The 14,305-nt window shown below is 38.1% G+C and overlaps 1 protein-coding gene across 1 annotated transcript; it reads left to right on the plus strand.

Moving 5' to 3' along the window:
* The first annotated feature begins 4,237 nt into the window (after positions 1 to 4,237).
* LOC146145536 (SCO-spondin-like) lies at positions 4,238 to 13,854 on the plus strand. The gene is made up of 9 exons (XM_083390411.1): positions 4,238 to 5,183; positions 5,987 to 6,156; positions 6,629 to 8,342; positions 8,553 to 8,677; positions 9,851 to 10,084; positions 10,835 to 10,954; positions 11,401 to 11,523; positions 13,213 to 13,340; positions 13,615 to 13,854. Exons 1-9 carry the CDS (start codon positions 5,116 to 5,118, stop codon positions 13,756 to 13,758), a joined length of 2,826 nt encoding a protein of 941 aa, XP_083246537.1. The 5' UTR covers positions 4,238 to 5,115; the 3' UTR covers positions 13,759 to 13,854.
* Positions 13,855 to 14,305: the final 451 nt, after the last annotated feature.

The raw sequence follows: 14,305 nt of genomic DNA on the forward strand, positions 1-14,305 counted from the left end.
CAAATCACATTAGGCCGTGTAGGGCAGTAAACGAGTGTTCCACAAAAATCCCTTCGTTGAAATTACCTCAAGCGCGGATTAAAAATGAAAGTGGATTGATGTTAAGACATGTCTCAGGTAATTTGTGTTAAAATTCCTCGGTTCGGAAAGCTGTTTTGTTTTGCCCTATTTTAGCGCTAGTTTACGATATACGAAGAAAGATTGTGGTAAACATGTTAACAAAAAATCCGAAATGAGAATGGTGTAATAAAAACACATGCATAAACGTCGCGTTCAGCGTGAGGCGAGTCGCCACTGAAAATAGAAAAGTGCTAAAAGTTGATGTATGCTAGTTTTATCATGGTAAAAATCAGAATTCTTAACGAGCCTGAATTGTTTTTTTAAGATTTTAGGGAGCCCGAACTGAATCGAATATTTTAAAAGAATTTGAACCTTAACCAAACCTTTTAAAATATCGTTTTTTGTTTTTGTTTTTCAGGGAGTCGAACCGTTTGACTTTTCCAGTTCAGGTTCGGTTCGGGTTCAAGAATTTTTTCGGAATCCGGTTCAGTTCCGGTTTCGGTTCGGAGGAATTTAAAAGTTCAGGTTCAGCTCCGGTTCAAACATCGCTATTTCAAAACCGGTTCATAAAGTTCCGGTTCAGATACAATATAATTTGCGTTAAATCTCAAAATGTGGGTCGATAAATGTAGAGAATAATGTTTGAAATGTAAGTCATTTAATCTAAGTTACGTGATGTATTAAAAAAACGGCAACTCATTATTGAAATATCTAAAAAACAGGGAGTCGAACCGTTTGACTTTTCCGGTTCAGGTTCGGTTCGGGTTCAAGGATTTTTTCGGAATCCGGTTCAGTTCCGGTTTCGGTTTCGAGCATTTTAAAAGTTCCGGTTCAGCTCCGGTTCGACTAAATTTATTTTCAAAACCGGCTTATTAAGTTCCGGTTCGGATGCAATATGAGATGAAAATGTGGGTCACTAAATGTAGAGTTACGCGGCGTAAACAAGCTAGCTCCTCGTTATTGAAATATCTAAAAAACAAAAAAATAAAATTTTATGTAATCACTAGTCATTATTTTCAATAAAATTTTGAACTTAGCATAGATTAACCCTGTAAAATAGAGGTTGTCACCTCGTGCTGGAGTGAACCGCTTTTGTTGACAGGTTCGGGTTCGGTTAAGGTTCAGATTTATTTAAAATATTGGGTTCAGTTCCGGTTCGGCTCCTCAGAATTTTTCATAAAACGGTTCAGGTTCGGTTACGGTTAGGAAAAAATTGGACCAAAACCGGTTCATAAAGTTCCGGTTCGGTTCCGGTTCGACTGCCTGCTAAAAAATAAAAAATCAACGATTTTTTCATTCAATATTCATATTTTTTCATAAAATTTCTAATATGGCGTAACTTGACTCTGTAAAATAGAAGTTGTTACGTCATGCAGGAGTGAACCGCTTTTGTTGACAGGTTCGGGTTCGGTTAAGGTTCAGATTTATTTAAAATATTGGGTTCAGTTCCGGTTCGGCTCCTCAGAATTTTTCATAAAACGGTTCGGGTTCGGTTACGGTTCGGATAAAATTGACCCAAAACCGGTTCATAAAGTTCCGGTTCGGTTCCGGTTCGACTCCCTGTTTTTTTCGCATTTCGAGTTAGTTGCTTAAACTTTTAACAAGACTTTTAGGCGAGAGGCTGTATTTATTTCCAAAAAATACTTGAATTGTTGGTTTAAAAAGGGTTTCTAGGGGGGCTCCAAGCAATTCGTAGGGGGGAGGCGAGCTCTAAGTTAATATTTAAATTTTTTGCTATGATTCTAATGGTATCGTTTTCGTTTTGGTTGTACACCACTCCTACAGCGCTGTACAAACTCTGTTTTTGCCAACTTTAACATTAAAACTGCCAAGACAAATTTGCGAATCTTCTGTTATCTAATTTTGTTTACTTTGTTGGGCACTTTAGTCTCTTTGAGTGCCATTGCATGTTTTCATATATAAGGTATATATATAGTTTGTGGATTCAAATAAAGGCAACTGTGTTTTTTGGTATACTTCACCTTGCAAATTAATTTGCAACGAAATAACAATTTAAAGTCTGGTATGAATTAAGTCCCAAATAACTCATTAGTCGCAAAGCAAAAGCATTAACCAGTCACAGACATCTTTAAACCCTGAAATAAAAGTAATTGTTTTGTTTATAACAGAATTAATTCAAGATTTATTTGCATCCAAATAATATAAACATTATACGACGAAAAATTCACATAAATTGCAGATCGGAGAATCTATAAATTTTGCCCAGAATTCAGGCTCAAAAATGCCGTAAACTAAATTGTATTTTGCGTAGTCATTTCTCGACTTGGTGACTTCAAACTAACGTTATAACGGTTCTATTTAATTATAATTTTTCTAACTTATAGATAAACGATAAAAGTCATCCCCCGTTTAAACTATTTTTTATCCATATTTTATATAATTGGATAACATATAATTTGGATAGGCTTGCAACAGGGGGACCAAATGTTTTGCGAAAAGCCTCCTGATTTTACAGTTTAGCGCCAATTCAACCAATTAAATCCAATTTTTTTCCCGCTTCGCGCGACCGACAACAAACTTCACTATTTTCAAGTTGTCTCAGTGATATTTTATTAAAAATTCCGAATTGCCTTTCGTATAGGGGTGCAAGTCATAGGAAAATTGCAAGGGTGCCGCTGCTGAAAAAATTTGTGGATATGGCACGTATTTCTCAAACGTAACAATTCTATTTTCGTTTTACTTGCAGGCAAAAAAGTGTCCTCTTTTTGGACGCTAAAAATATGGTAGCCCTTATAGTATAATTACAACAATTTGGTGACTTTGTTTTGTGCTTTTGTTGCTTTGTATTTCTGAACTCGAGAAATTGTAGATTTGCAATGGTAAAACTTAGCTTGACTGATCTTAACAAAAATCGAAACAATCTAAGTCATTTTGTGCTGTTATATATAGACGAGATAGTTTTATCATATCATGAGACAAGGGTGAATGAAATCTGGAGATAGATGCTAGGGGTGAACGAAACTAAAAAAGAAGCACTGCACTAAAGCATGACGCCACAACTTGTAATTCACCGCACCAGTCTTATACATGTTCGAAATTTACAAAAAAAGAATATTTATTGAATAAAACTTTGCTTGTTGTGCAATACGTCAGAACAATTAAATTAAAAATCAATTACTAAGTTAAAAATTTCCCTATATTTGTCAACAATTGTATCCGAACCGGAACTTTATAAACACGTTTTGAAAATAAGTTTAGTAACTCGGTACAAAGAGTTCAAAAGTCTTTGATGGTAACTTTTGAATTGCTCCGAACCAAAACCGCAACTGAACCGAAATCCGAAAAAATCTATGAACCCAAACCAAACCTGAAGCGAAATAGTCAACCGGTTCGACTACCTGGGTAACAACAAGCCTTGTAAAAATAGCGTAGTTGATAAATTTTAATTTAAACAGACTTTAACTTACAAGCCGAACGATAGATTGGGTTAGATATTAATGACCTAAAATCGTTCTATGTCACAGTGTTGTAAACAAGTTGCAAAGTCCAAATTTTGTTTAATTCATTTTTTTGCAAAATATAGCAATTAAGTGAAATCAAGTTCTAGAGCAAGTTATAAGTTGCCCAGGGTCAAGTCATTATTAGAGCAAGTAAACTTCAAGTCATTGACATAAAAATAAAACTATTAAAATTGGTAAACTGGATCGATGATAAGCCACAACTAAAATTAAAAAATAAATAAACGCAATATAGGCCAACAGCAAGTTAATGGTTTTATGTGCAAATTTTATTGAAAAAAATTTGATGAAAACCCTTAAGGGCGCGGTAGAAAAAAGGTTAAGAACCACTGCTTTGGACGATATTGACTTGCAGCGATCCATGCATGCAGCTGAAATCACGACTCTCCAATTTGCATCTTGTTTATCCCCCGTTTGTACGATTGCATGGGAAAATGACTCAACGATTGACACTTAATCGCTGTTTCACTTCCCAAAATGTTGCCAACCACATACAGTATATGCCCATTATTTTAAGTTTGACCTTTTTAAGTTGTGCGTTGGCAAATCGAAACTTTCCAAAACGCTACTTGACATTTCCCTTCTTATGACACAATCGACAGTTTGCCACTTGTGCTGAACTGTTTTTCAACTTTTCTCATAATAGTAAGGTGGTTATTTTGCCATGACTTGGTAATAGTCGATTGTCAAAGTATGACAATGTTCGTTTTTGAATGTGTGCTGATTTTTTTTTGTGGTGCGCCTTAAAATAAATCAGTTAACAGCCGCTGATTTAGAGTATTTAAGAAAAAACAGAGCAATTAGTTTGACAGCATACTGTTTTTTAGTCTACCAAGCTAAAATACTTGCTGTAGGATGTTTTATTAAATGCACAATGACCTAGAGAGTAGGATTCATAGCACAAGTTTGAATGGCATGTTACAATTTGAGTTTAGTTTTTATTTTAATAAGCTCGATCCAACATCAAAATTCTGAATCGGACAAAAAAAATCTGAAAGGGTTTTACAAAGATATTTACTCGACAAAAGATGAACAGAAAATCTTCCTTAGAAAAATACAGTTAAACTGAATTTGAACTTGAACAAGCGTCTAACGTAGCCAACATCTCGCTTTCAAACGGAAGCATTTCTTGAACCCCAATGAGTACCACGACTGAAATAAATAAGAGCGTATTGTGTCCAAATGACAGAAGTTTGTTTTAACAACAGGCGATCAGTAGCTATAAAAGGCTATTCTGTCAGAAAAGTTTTAGTTACAAAGCAAGTATTTTCACAGGTTTTTTTCACAGGAATTATTTAGTCTTTAAATATTTTGTTTGAGTTTTATTTGTTTGCTAAACTTCATCTAACCACAACCAATGCACTTTTAAAATAAACGCTAAGAAAAAAAATAAACGTTAAAATAGAAAAATAAAAAATAAACGTAAACATAAACAATAAACGTTAAAATAAAAAGATGCACAAAGGAAAATTCGCTTCTGGTTAAGCTATAGCATTACGTTATTTCTTTTGAATAGCTGAGCAAGATTTTATAAATATTTTTTCAATTCTGTTTTTTCAGTTTTGTTCAGAAAACAATGCAAATCACGAAGCTCTTGTTGATCTGTCTTGTTGTAGCGACGATATACGAATGCAGCTTGGCATCGTAAAAGCATTGTATTATTTATCATAAACGTTAATTAGGCTAAATTTATTTTTAACAAAATAATTGAAACAGGATTTTAAGAACAGTCGCCTAGTTACATTTTCGCAAAAACGTTTTTTTTTTATGAACTTTATTTTTAATGCAGAAACGAAATAACATGAATATACAACAATATTAACAGTTAGGCCTAAAGGCCCGTTTACACTACAGCTGCACTGAGCGGAGCTGAGCTGCACTGGGCGTGAAATTGTTTTCACTACTGCTGCAGTGAGCTGCGCTGGGCGTAAAAATCGCGACAAAACGTAATGTTTTACTATAGCTGCACTGGGCTTGAGTTTAGCAAAGCGTGGAAATCGCTCCAAAGCGTATTTTTTTTTTTTTTTTTTTTTTTTTTTTTTTTGAGTTTAGCAAAGCGTAACTTTAAGCTAGCCGCAGCTGCTGCACGGGGCTTGAGTTTAGCAAAGCGTGAAACGCTCGCCACAACAGAATTTAAATGCAAATTACGCCCAGCGCAGCTCAGTGCAGCTGTAGTGTAAACGGGCCTTAAGACCAAATTTAATCTATCAAGCAACTTAGCACTCTAGGTTATAAACAAATAAATAATTTTCTAGTTTTTAACCAACAAGGCTTAATTAAAGTTACAAGACAACAACACAACTAACTAATTAAAGATAAACGTAAATAGCATCTAAAGCAACAACCCTTAAACACATTTCTAACAATGCAACGACAGCAATTAATTTGGAAAGTTATAGAAATAACTCAAATGGATATAACAGTCGAAATAAATATCAACTCTTTAGCAGAGACGGAGGTAGACGACGTCGTAGCAGACAACACGGAAGAAGGAAACATAAAGAGAAAGAACATGGAATGGGTGAACATAAAAGTCGTGAACATAAAAGAAGAAAACATGGTGGTAGTCACCGTAGAAGAAGGCGACATCATGGAACACGACACAATTGCATTCGAGGTGTGTTCTTACGACCAGGTTTTGCTCTTTCCTAAGGTATCACACATTCACTCGCGGAGACAACCTTATTGAAATAAAATTCCTTGCTACACGCAAAACCAAAGTGAAGTCTGCAAATACCACAACCAGCATTAGGGCTACATGTATTGTATATACGACATGTTCATTAGACAGAATGGAAAGAACAGCAATTGTGCAACTGTGAATTAGTCGGTTAGTTTTAATTTTTTTAATCAAGAACAAATGAAAGCTTTCATTCGTTTTCTAAAACGAATGATCCGGTCATTTGCAAGCGAACGGTTACACCCAATCGCGATGACACCTCAAATTTCAAAACCACGACGTAATTATCCAAAGTAAACAATTCAAGGCGTTAAACTATAAAATATTAGATTATTACTCATCATCAATCCTTGCGGACTGCAAGGTGCGAACAAAACGAAATAATGTGGTCTTATTTTCTTTACTTTAGTGAACTGCGCCTGGGGCGGCTGGTCGGCTGCATCTTGCTCAGTGAGTTGTGGCTCTGGAACGCAACTCTTCACAAGGTCGGTGGCTAGAGGTGCAAGCTGCGGAGGCTCTGGATGTTCCGGTTCGTCTTCTGAAAGGCGGAGTTGCAACGCCGGCTGCTGCCCTAGGAACTGCGCTTGGGCCTCGTGGGGAGGATACAGCAGTTGCTCTCGCGGATGCGGCGGCGGAACGCAAACCAGAAGGCGGGATCATGCCGTGTCGGCCGCTTGTCGCGGTGTTGCTTGTTCAGGGCCTACGACACAGTCGGGGGCTTGCAACACGCAATGTTGTCCGGTACATTGCGTGTGGGGTCCTTGGACCGACTTCAGTTCTTGCTCTAAGTCGTGCGGAAGCGGATCACAGGAAAGAACCCGTTCAGTTGCCATACCACCGCTTTGTGGGGGCATTCCCTGTATCGGTTCCAACAGTTCATCGCAGCTCTGCAATTCCAAGCCGTGCCCCATCGATTGCGTGTGGGGCGACTGGACCCAATTCGGGGCCTGTCCTGTCACTTGCGGCAGCGGGACCCAAACAAGTTTGCGCGTGATTGCTGTGACGTCACAACACGGCGGGGCTGAGTGCGCAGGTCCTATGACGTCATCTCAGACATGTGGATCGGCGCCGTGTCCGGTGGACTGCGTTTGGGGCCAGTGGGGAGAGTACGGCGCTTGTAATGTGACCTGCGGAGGAGGGATTCAAACCAGGGCTAGAAAGGTTAGTGTCGCGGCTTTGTACGGAGGAAAAGCGTGTCTGGGTGATGCAACCGTGGATCGCGCTTGTAACGATTTCTGTTGTCCTGTCGACTGCGTGTGGGAAGTTTGGGGCGAATTTTCGCCGTGTTCCAAGTCGTGCGGGCATGGATCCAAGTTAAGATCGCGTCAAGAGAGGGTGATTGACTCGTGCGACGGTTTACCTTGCCAAGGTTCTAGAAGCGACAGGCAGCCGTGTAACACCCATAACTGCCCGGTGCATTGCCAGTTGGGGTCTTGGGGCGAGTTCGGAGATTGTTCGGCATCTTGCGGCGGAGGCCAAAAGAAACGTTCGCGAAGGGTTTCTGTCCCGGCCAAACATGGAGGCGACCAATGCACTGAGGCTCTTAACGACACTGCCACTTGCAACGAAAATCCTTGTCCTGTCGATTGCAAGTGGGGCGCGTGGAGTGAATTTTCATCTTGTTCGTTAACCTGTGGATCCGGCGTCCAAAACAGAACGAGAGCTGTTCTCACAAAAACATTGTACAATGGAAAGCGATGTGTAGGTAGCAACAACAGCTCACAGCATTGTAACACACAGCACTGTCCAGTTAATTGTGAGTTTGGTTCCTGGGGAGAGTTCTCGTCCTGCAATGCAACTTGTGGCGGTGGAACACAATTCAAGTTGAGAAATGTTTCAGTCACTGCCAAGTACGGCGGAGCGCAATGTATAGGTTCCGCAAACGTGTCGCGTTCTTGTAACGAGCAATGTTGTCCGGTCGATTGTGTTTGGGGCGATTGGACCGCGTTCGACTCATGCACTCTACAATGCGGTGGCGGTACCCAAAACCGAACAAGAGAAGTGGCGGTGAAGAAGAGTTGCGGCGGCGCGGACTGTTCCGGATCAAGCTCTTCATCGCAAGCTTGCAACACCCGCTGCTGTCCAGTCGACTGCCAATGGGGAGAGTGGTCGCAGTGGGGATCGTAAGTGCACATTATATCCTTCCAAGATCTTAAGCAACACTGGTTTGAATTACAGTTTATAAGTATTTTTAATCAAGTTTTGCAAGTGGGTCGTGCGGTGTTTGTAAGTTTGTGTACAGTACTACAAAAGCGAATAAGGCAATCTAGTTTGCAGAACATTTTGCTTTCCTTTTGATAAACTATATCCATGGTATTCTATCGCAGGTGTAGTAAATCGTGCGGCTCCGGATTGCGGGAAAGGTTAAGGTCAATCTCAAGGTCAGCCACGTGCAACGGAAAAGATTGCCTTGGTGATGCGAATCAAACTGAGACTTGCAACTCCGATTGCTGCCAAGGTGAGAACGGTGTGCGTGTGGACATTATGACGACACAGAAACAGGCCTGTCAAGTCGGACTCGGTTCTCGACACAGTCGGTTTATTTGCCTGAAGTATTGCTCTATAATCTATTAACAGAAGTGTTTGTAACGACAGTGACTTGACTTGACCTAAGTCGTTTGGACAAATGACTATTTTTTGAGTTAAATGACTTAGGTTAAAACTAAGTGTTTTTATTTAAAATTTTATTATAAATTGGATGCACGTTAAACGGATTGCTGCATGTTGTTTGTTCGTATGTTTTAGTTGAGGCATTTCTCATATTCCAACTAAGTCACCTATTCATTTCAAAAAGAATTGTTTACAACGCAATACTTGTGACACGTGTAGCACGAGATCTAGGAAGGAGTGAGTTCGTATTTTCCACACACTTTATTTAATGGACAGGGCTGCGGAATCAGAGTCGGATTCGGGACTCGGTACTCGACAGAATTGGTTTGTTTTACTGAAGTTGGATTAGGGACTCAACTAAAACCACGTAATACTACCGGAGTCCCGAATCCGACATGCGCAGTACCAAATTTCGACAGGCCGAAAAATTTAAATTGTAAAGTTGGTATTGCATGTAATAGAATAAATTAATTGAGGCCGCTATGGATGTTTTTGTCTTTATTTCAGTTACGTAAATGGGTTAAATGCAGGTTGTGTAGAGTCGGTGCCATACTCGGGATTAAATGAGCACATTTGGCCCGAGTCGGCCTCGGGGTAATTTTAGCCTATTTAACAGCAATGTTGGTGGTTTAGTTTTATAGCACCAACAAAAATAAATTGCTATATATCCCCGCTATTCTGATTCGGAAGATGAAAGGAATACAGTGCTGTGAATACAAAGCCGGCCATGAGAAAAGACGGAGTCGGTTAATTTAACTGAATTCGAACTCGGCATCGGCAACTTATTTGTCGGAGGTTTTCGGACTCGGGTTGTTTTAAACCAACTCTGTCCAATTCCGCAGGCCTCATGAGCCAGAGACAAATATTGAACCGAGTTAAATTAGTTACTTGGCTCACAAGCTTGTTAGATTTCTTGGTGACACTCTGAAATATATTGTGTGTGCTCTCGATAAGCGTTTTTCATTCAGAAATCGAAATTATGAATTTTACGAATGCTTGCATTTAATTTAATTTTGCACAGTTGATTGCCAAGTAACTTTCTGGGCACCTTGGAGCGATTGTCCGGCCAAATGTGGGGTTTCTGGAGTTTCGTCTCGCACCCGAAACATCACGTTGGAACCCGCGTGCCAAGGCCTGGCCTGTCCTCCCCTGACAGAAGAGAAACACTGCAAGCCCAAGTGCTTTAACGGAGGAATCGCCTTGAAAACTTCCTGCTTGTGCCTAGATGGCTGGAGTGGGCCTTGCTGTGATATCGGTAAGTATTATGGAATTGTTTCAAAATGCATTATATTTATTTTTTATTTTTTGCAACGTTGGCGAAAGCACTAACGAAGAGTATATTTACAAATTAGAAGGGAAATCCGATAAGGTCTGTTACACGGTGTCAAAGTGGTAATATCGGTACTTCTACGATATAGTAAGATGTTTATAAAGCCGATCCTATCCCAAATGGATAGAAGCATTTTTACCATGTTTTGTTATACGACGCAACGTTTTTTTTTTTTTTTGAGAAAAAAACAAAAACATTATAGAAATTTGTGAAAAGGGATTTTATTGAACTTAACCTATTTCATTTTAGACGGGAAAAATAGTTACCGGTATATACGGATAACGCTAAGAGTTCTATGGCTGTTTTTAAGTTACAGTATAAACTAGACAAAAAATTACAGTCATTGCGTTTCCACAAAAAAAAATACTTTTATCACATATTTTCATTGTGATCATATGACACAGTGGTAATTCAATTTAAAACAAACGAAATCAAAACAATTGTGTCGCGCGATCGCCTTACCGGCTTCGTTCAAACACTAGCCTATATACCCCACTCTCAATTGCAAAATTATTCTATAGTCTTGCCCCTGATTTCAATTGTTTTAATGAAATAATTAAAAAATACACGTTTTAGCAACAATAAGTAAACAGTATACGGCGCGTCAAATTTCTTGATGTAAAAAGATTTGTCCTTCTTTAATCTATTATACTGACTTAGCTCTGTACAATTTAGACGTTGATGAATGTTCCCTCGATATCTTGTGCTTTGAAACTGCTCGCTGCATAAACAATCCGGGAAGTTATGCTTGCCAATGCAAAGATGGATTTACCGGCGATGCAAATACGTGCTCGGGTAGGTTATACTCCAGGAAATACGTTTTTGATAATAAAAGTAAAGTATTAAACATAACAATATATCCATATCAGTAATCTGCAGAGATTTCTTGATGCCTGGTTCACTTTGATATTGTATGTTTTTCCCCATATTTTTCGTTGTGCGTTTATATTATAACCGGTCAAATAGCTATATAATTTTGACTCAGACAAGAAAGTCTAAAGTATAGTCCTTGTCGTCATTTACGTGTAAGGGCGAGGAGATATCTTCATCTTTTACATATTCAGTTTGCCAGTCAAATAGCTATAAATGTATATAAGTTACTCAACAAAATTGCGTTTTTACCTCGACTATTGATTTGAGAGCCTAATCCCATTAGAATTTCCGAATTATAGCGATTTAAAGTTTGATAAGTTTTAGATTACCGGTAATGTAGTCTGTCCATCATTTCTGCGGGTTTTTAGATATAAACGAGTGTGCCAGCAACAGCCACGGATGTCACGAAAACGCCGTGTGTGAAAACCTACAAGGTTCGCACGCTTGCTATTGCAAGAAAGGACTTTCTGGGGATGGATACCACTGCGAAGGTTTGAAAGGGCTGCTGTTTGCACCGATAATTTTTTTGAGTACGACTGTACGTGTAAAACTGCCTTTACTGGAGACCCCTACCTTGCTTACACTGGTATCTTTAAACTTTTACTAATTTATTTTGGGCAACTCTTCGGTTCCAACAGGAGCAATAAAACTAAATCTTAAACTAAAATAAAAATTTGCACGTGTTAAAATGGCTGCACTGGATTCCCCTATACCCTACTTACACCGGTAAAATTTACCTTAAACCGTCTCTAAAGAATTTTAAGCAGTATTATGGTGGAAGATCAAACTCCTTATTAAGTGACGCAAAGGATTATCTATTTTGAGAGTGTTTGAATACAAAATCGCATCAGCAATTTTAAATGTGATTGATTTTCCTCCTATGTGAAAAGCTTCTTAACATGTTCGGCACTGCAATGTATTTCTAGGCTTTGTTTAATATAAAACGCCTAGTGTAAACTAAAGTGAAAAAGCCTTTCAGATTTGTACAGCAAAATGTTTTAAATTGGTGGATTAGGCATCGCTTTCATTAATAAACCACTTAATATTCAACAAGGTAAACGATTCCAAAATTTAATTGAATTACTAAATGCTTTGCCGTTAAACGTCATCCAGAACCTGTTGGCAAAATTTGGCGGTTAATAAACCGATTTTGTTGAAGCTTTGCAGAAAGTAGGCTACCTTTTTCACCTTTTTGTGTATCGTTTTGTTCTGAATATAGCAAAGCTATTCTAATGAATGCAGAAAAAACATTTCTTACCACCGAATTGTTGCGGCTTACATCAAACAGTCCAGCGTTAGTATAACGATGTGATGGACAATTATAAATCAGCGCGGAATGTTTTCATAAGTCAGCTTACCAGTGTTGCAATGAACTAAGACGATTACTTGTGTCACTGTTTTTTTGCTTGATTTGACTTAAGTATTTTTAAACAAATTACTTTACTTGACTTAAGGCATAGGGACAAACGACTTGGGAAATAAAAGTGTTTTCATTAGGCATTTTATTTGACAAAATTGGGTTATTTATCTTAAGTTTGCACATAACACAATCTGCTTGCTGTATATTGCGTTTTGGTACTTTTTAGTTGAGTTTTTGCTAATATTTGGACGAGTTTTAATACCTTAACAATAATTTTTGTGACAAACACTTGACTTAGATTTTAATATCGAAGTGCAAAGCTTAACGCAGTATAATAACAAATTGCTTCCCATCTCTTACAAGTGATGCTTGAATTACCTCTCAATCACATCATCTGAAGATGATACAAGCTCGTATCGAAACGTCTTAATCAAGATGATGTCCATCTGCATTATATTTTTTTGGTTTTGTAATTTATTATCAAGCTACATTACAGATCACAGTGTGCCCAAGACTGTAATTGTACTTAAGTTATTTAACAAATCACTTGACTGAGACCTAGATCATTTCAAAATGACTTGTTTACAACACTGCAACTTACTTATGTTTTTCCTTTATTAAACGGTTAAGTGCCATATGTTTGACTCGCGCTGTTCGACTGTTTCGAGGCTACCTTTTCGATGGACGGCGATAGAGGGTGGCGTGCAACTTATTTGTCAAGTAGGCTATACTGTGAAAAAACAAGAATGAAAAAAATATTCAGTGACCCAAACTTAGTCATGACAAAGTTGAAAGGATTTGTGACAATGATGTTTTGCAGAACCGCTACCGAGTTTCGAACCTCGCGTGGACCTTAAAGAGCCTAAAAAGACGAACATCCAAAAGCTGGCTTTCTACGGGATCGCAGGGACTGCTGTGGTTATCATTGTCGCCTTGATAACACTGCGAGTAAGAGATAGTCACCTAACCACTAATCAACTATATTTACTATATGGACAATCACCTTCAATAAAAATAATTAATTTATGTCCCTATATAATTAAACGAAAGTTGTGCATTGAACATACAAGAAAACATATGCGAGGTAACAACTACTGCAATTTTTACCATTCTTTTTTACGATGAGGTTGCCAAAAAGGCCTACACCGATATATCTAATTTATCATTGATTTATATCAAATAGGCCTGTTACACTTTTCAAAAACTAAACTTAATTTAATAGATTTACAAGACACGTTCTACAAGAGTTGGCCCAAACGTTGACCAGCAGAACTCTGCAAACGCCAACTACAAAGAAACTGAGACCAGCGACGAAGTTTTCGACTCCCTTTTCGCAGGCGACAAAATTAACAACGAAGATCTATAATTTCTATTTATAGTCTTTTTTGTCTATAAATCATTTTTGTGCGTTTTTACGACCCAATTCAACTTCCTGTCATAAACTATACCCGAGTCAAGTCCACATCCAAGTCACTAATGCGTCAGCAAGTCAGTTCCAAGTTAAATCATTAGCATCACAATTAACGTTTGAAACTAAAAATATGATAAATTCGTTTCATAACAAGCATTACTTCACGTACCAACCACCTAAACAAAACATAAAAATAAAGTAGTATTTTAGTTAAAATCACAATTTGATCAGAACTAAATTTAGAACACACAAGTATTTCGCAAGTTTGATTAGAAATAGAATTATGAGCATATTGTTCTAATTCAGCATTTCATAACCTTTTTTCGCATGTTTTACCCTTCTAACAAAGATGAATATCAGATTTACTCCAATATAAAAAGTGGTGCTCATTTAATAAAAAACGTAAGTAACAAATTACATCAGTTGTATTCAGTGCGACGGCTGCCCTTGCTTTTTGGCAACGAATTTTTCAATGTCTGGTAAAGTAGTTGGTAAAGCGCAA

Source organism: Ascidiella aspersa, chromosome 5 (genome assembly GCF_963924565.1).
Source record: "Ascidiella aspersa chromosome 5, kaAscAspe10.2, whole genome shotgun sequence".
Classification (NCBI taxonomy): Eukaryota; Metazoa; Chordata; class Ascidiacea; order Phlebobranchia; family Ascidiidae; genus Ascidiella; species Ascidiella aspersa.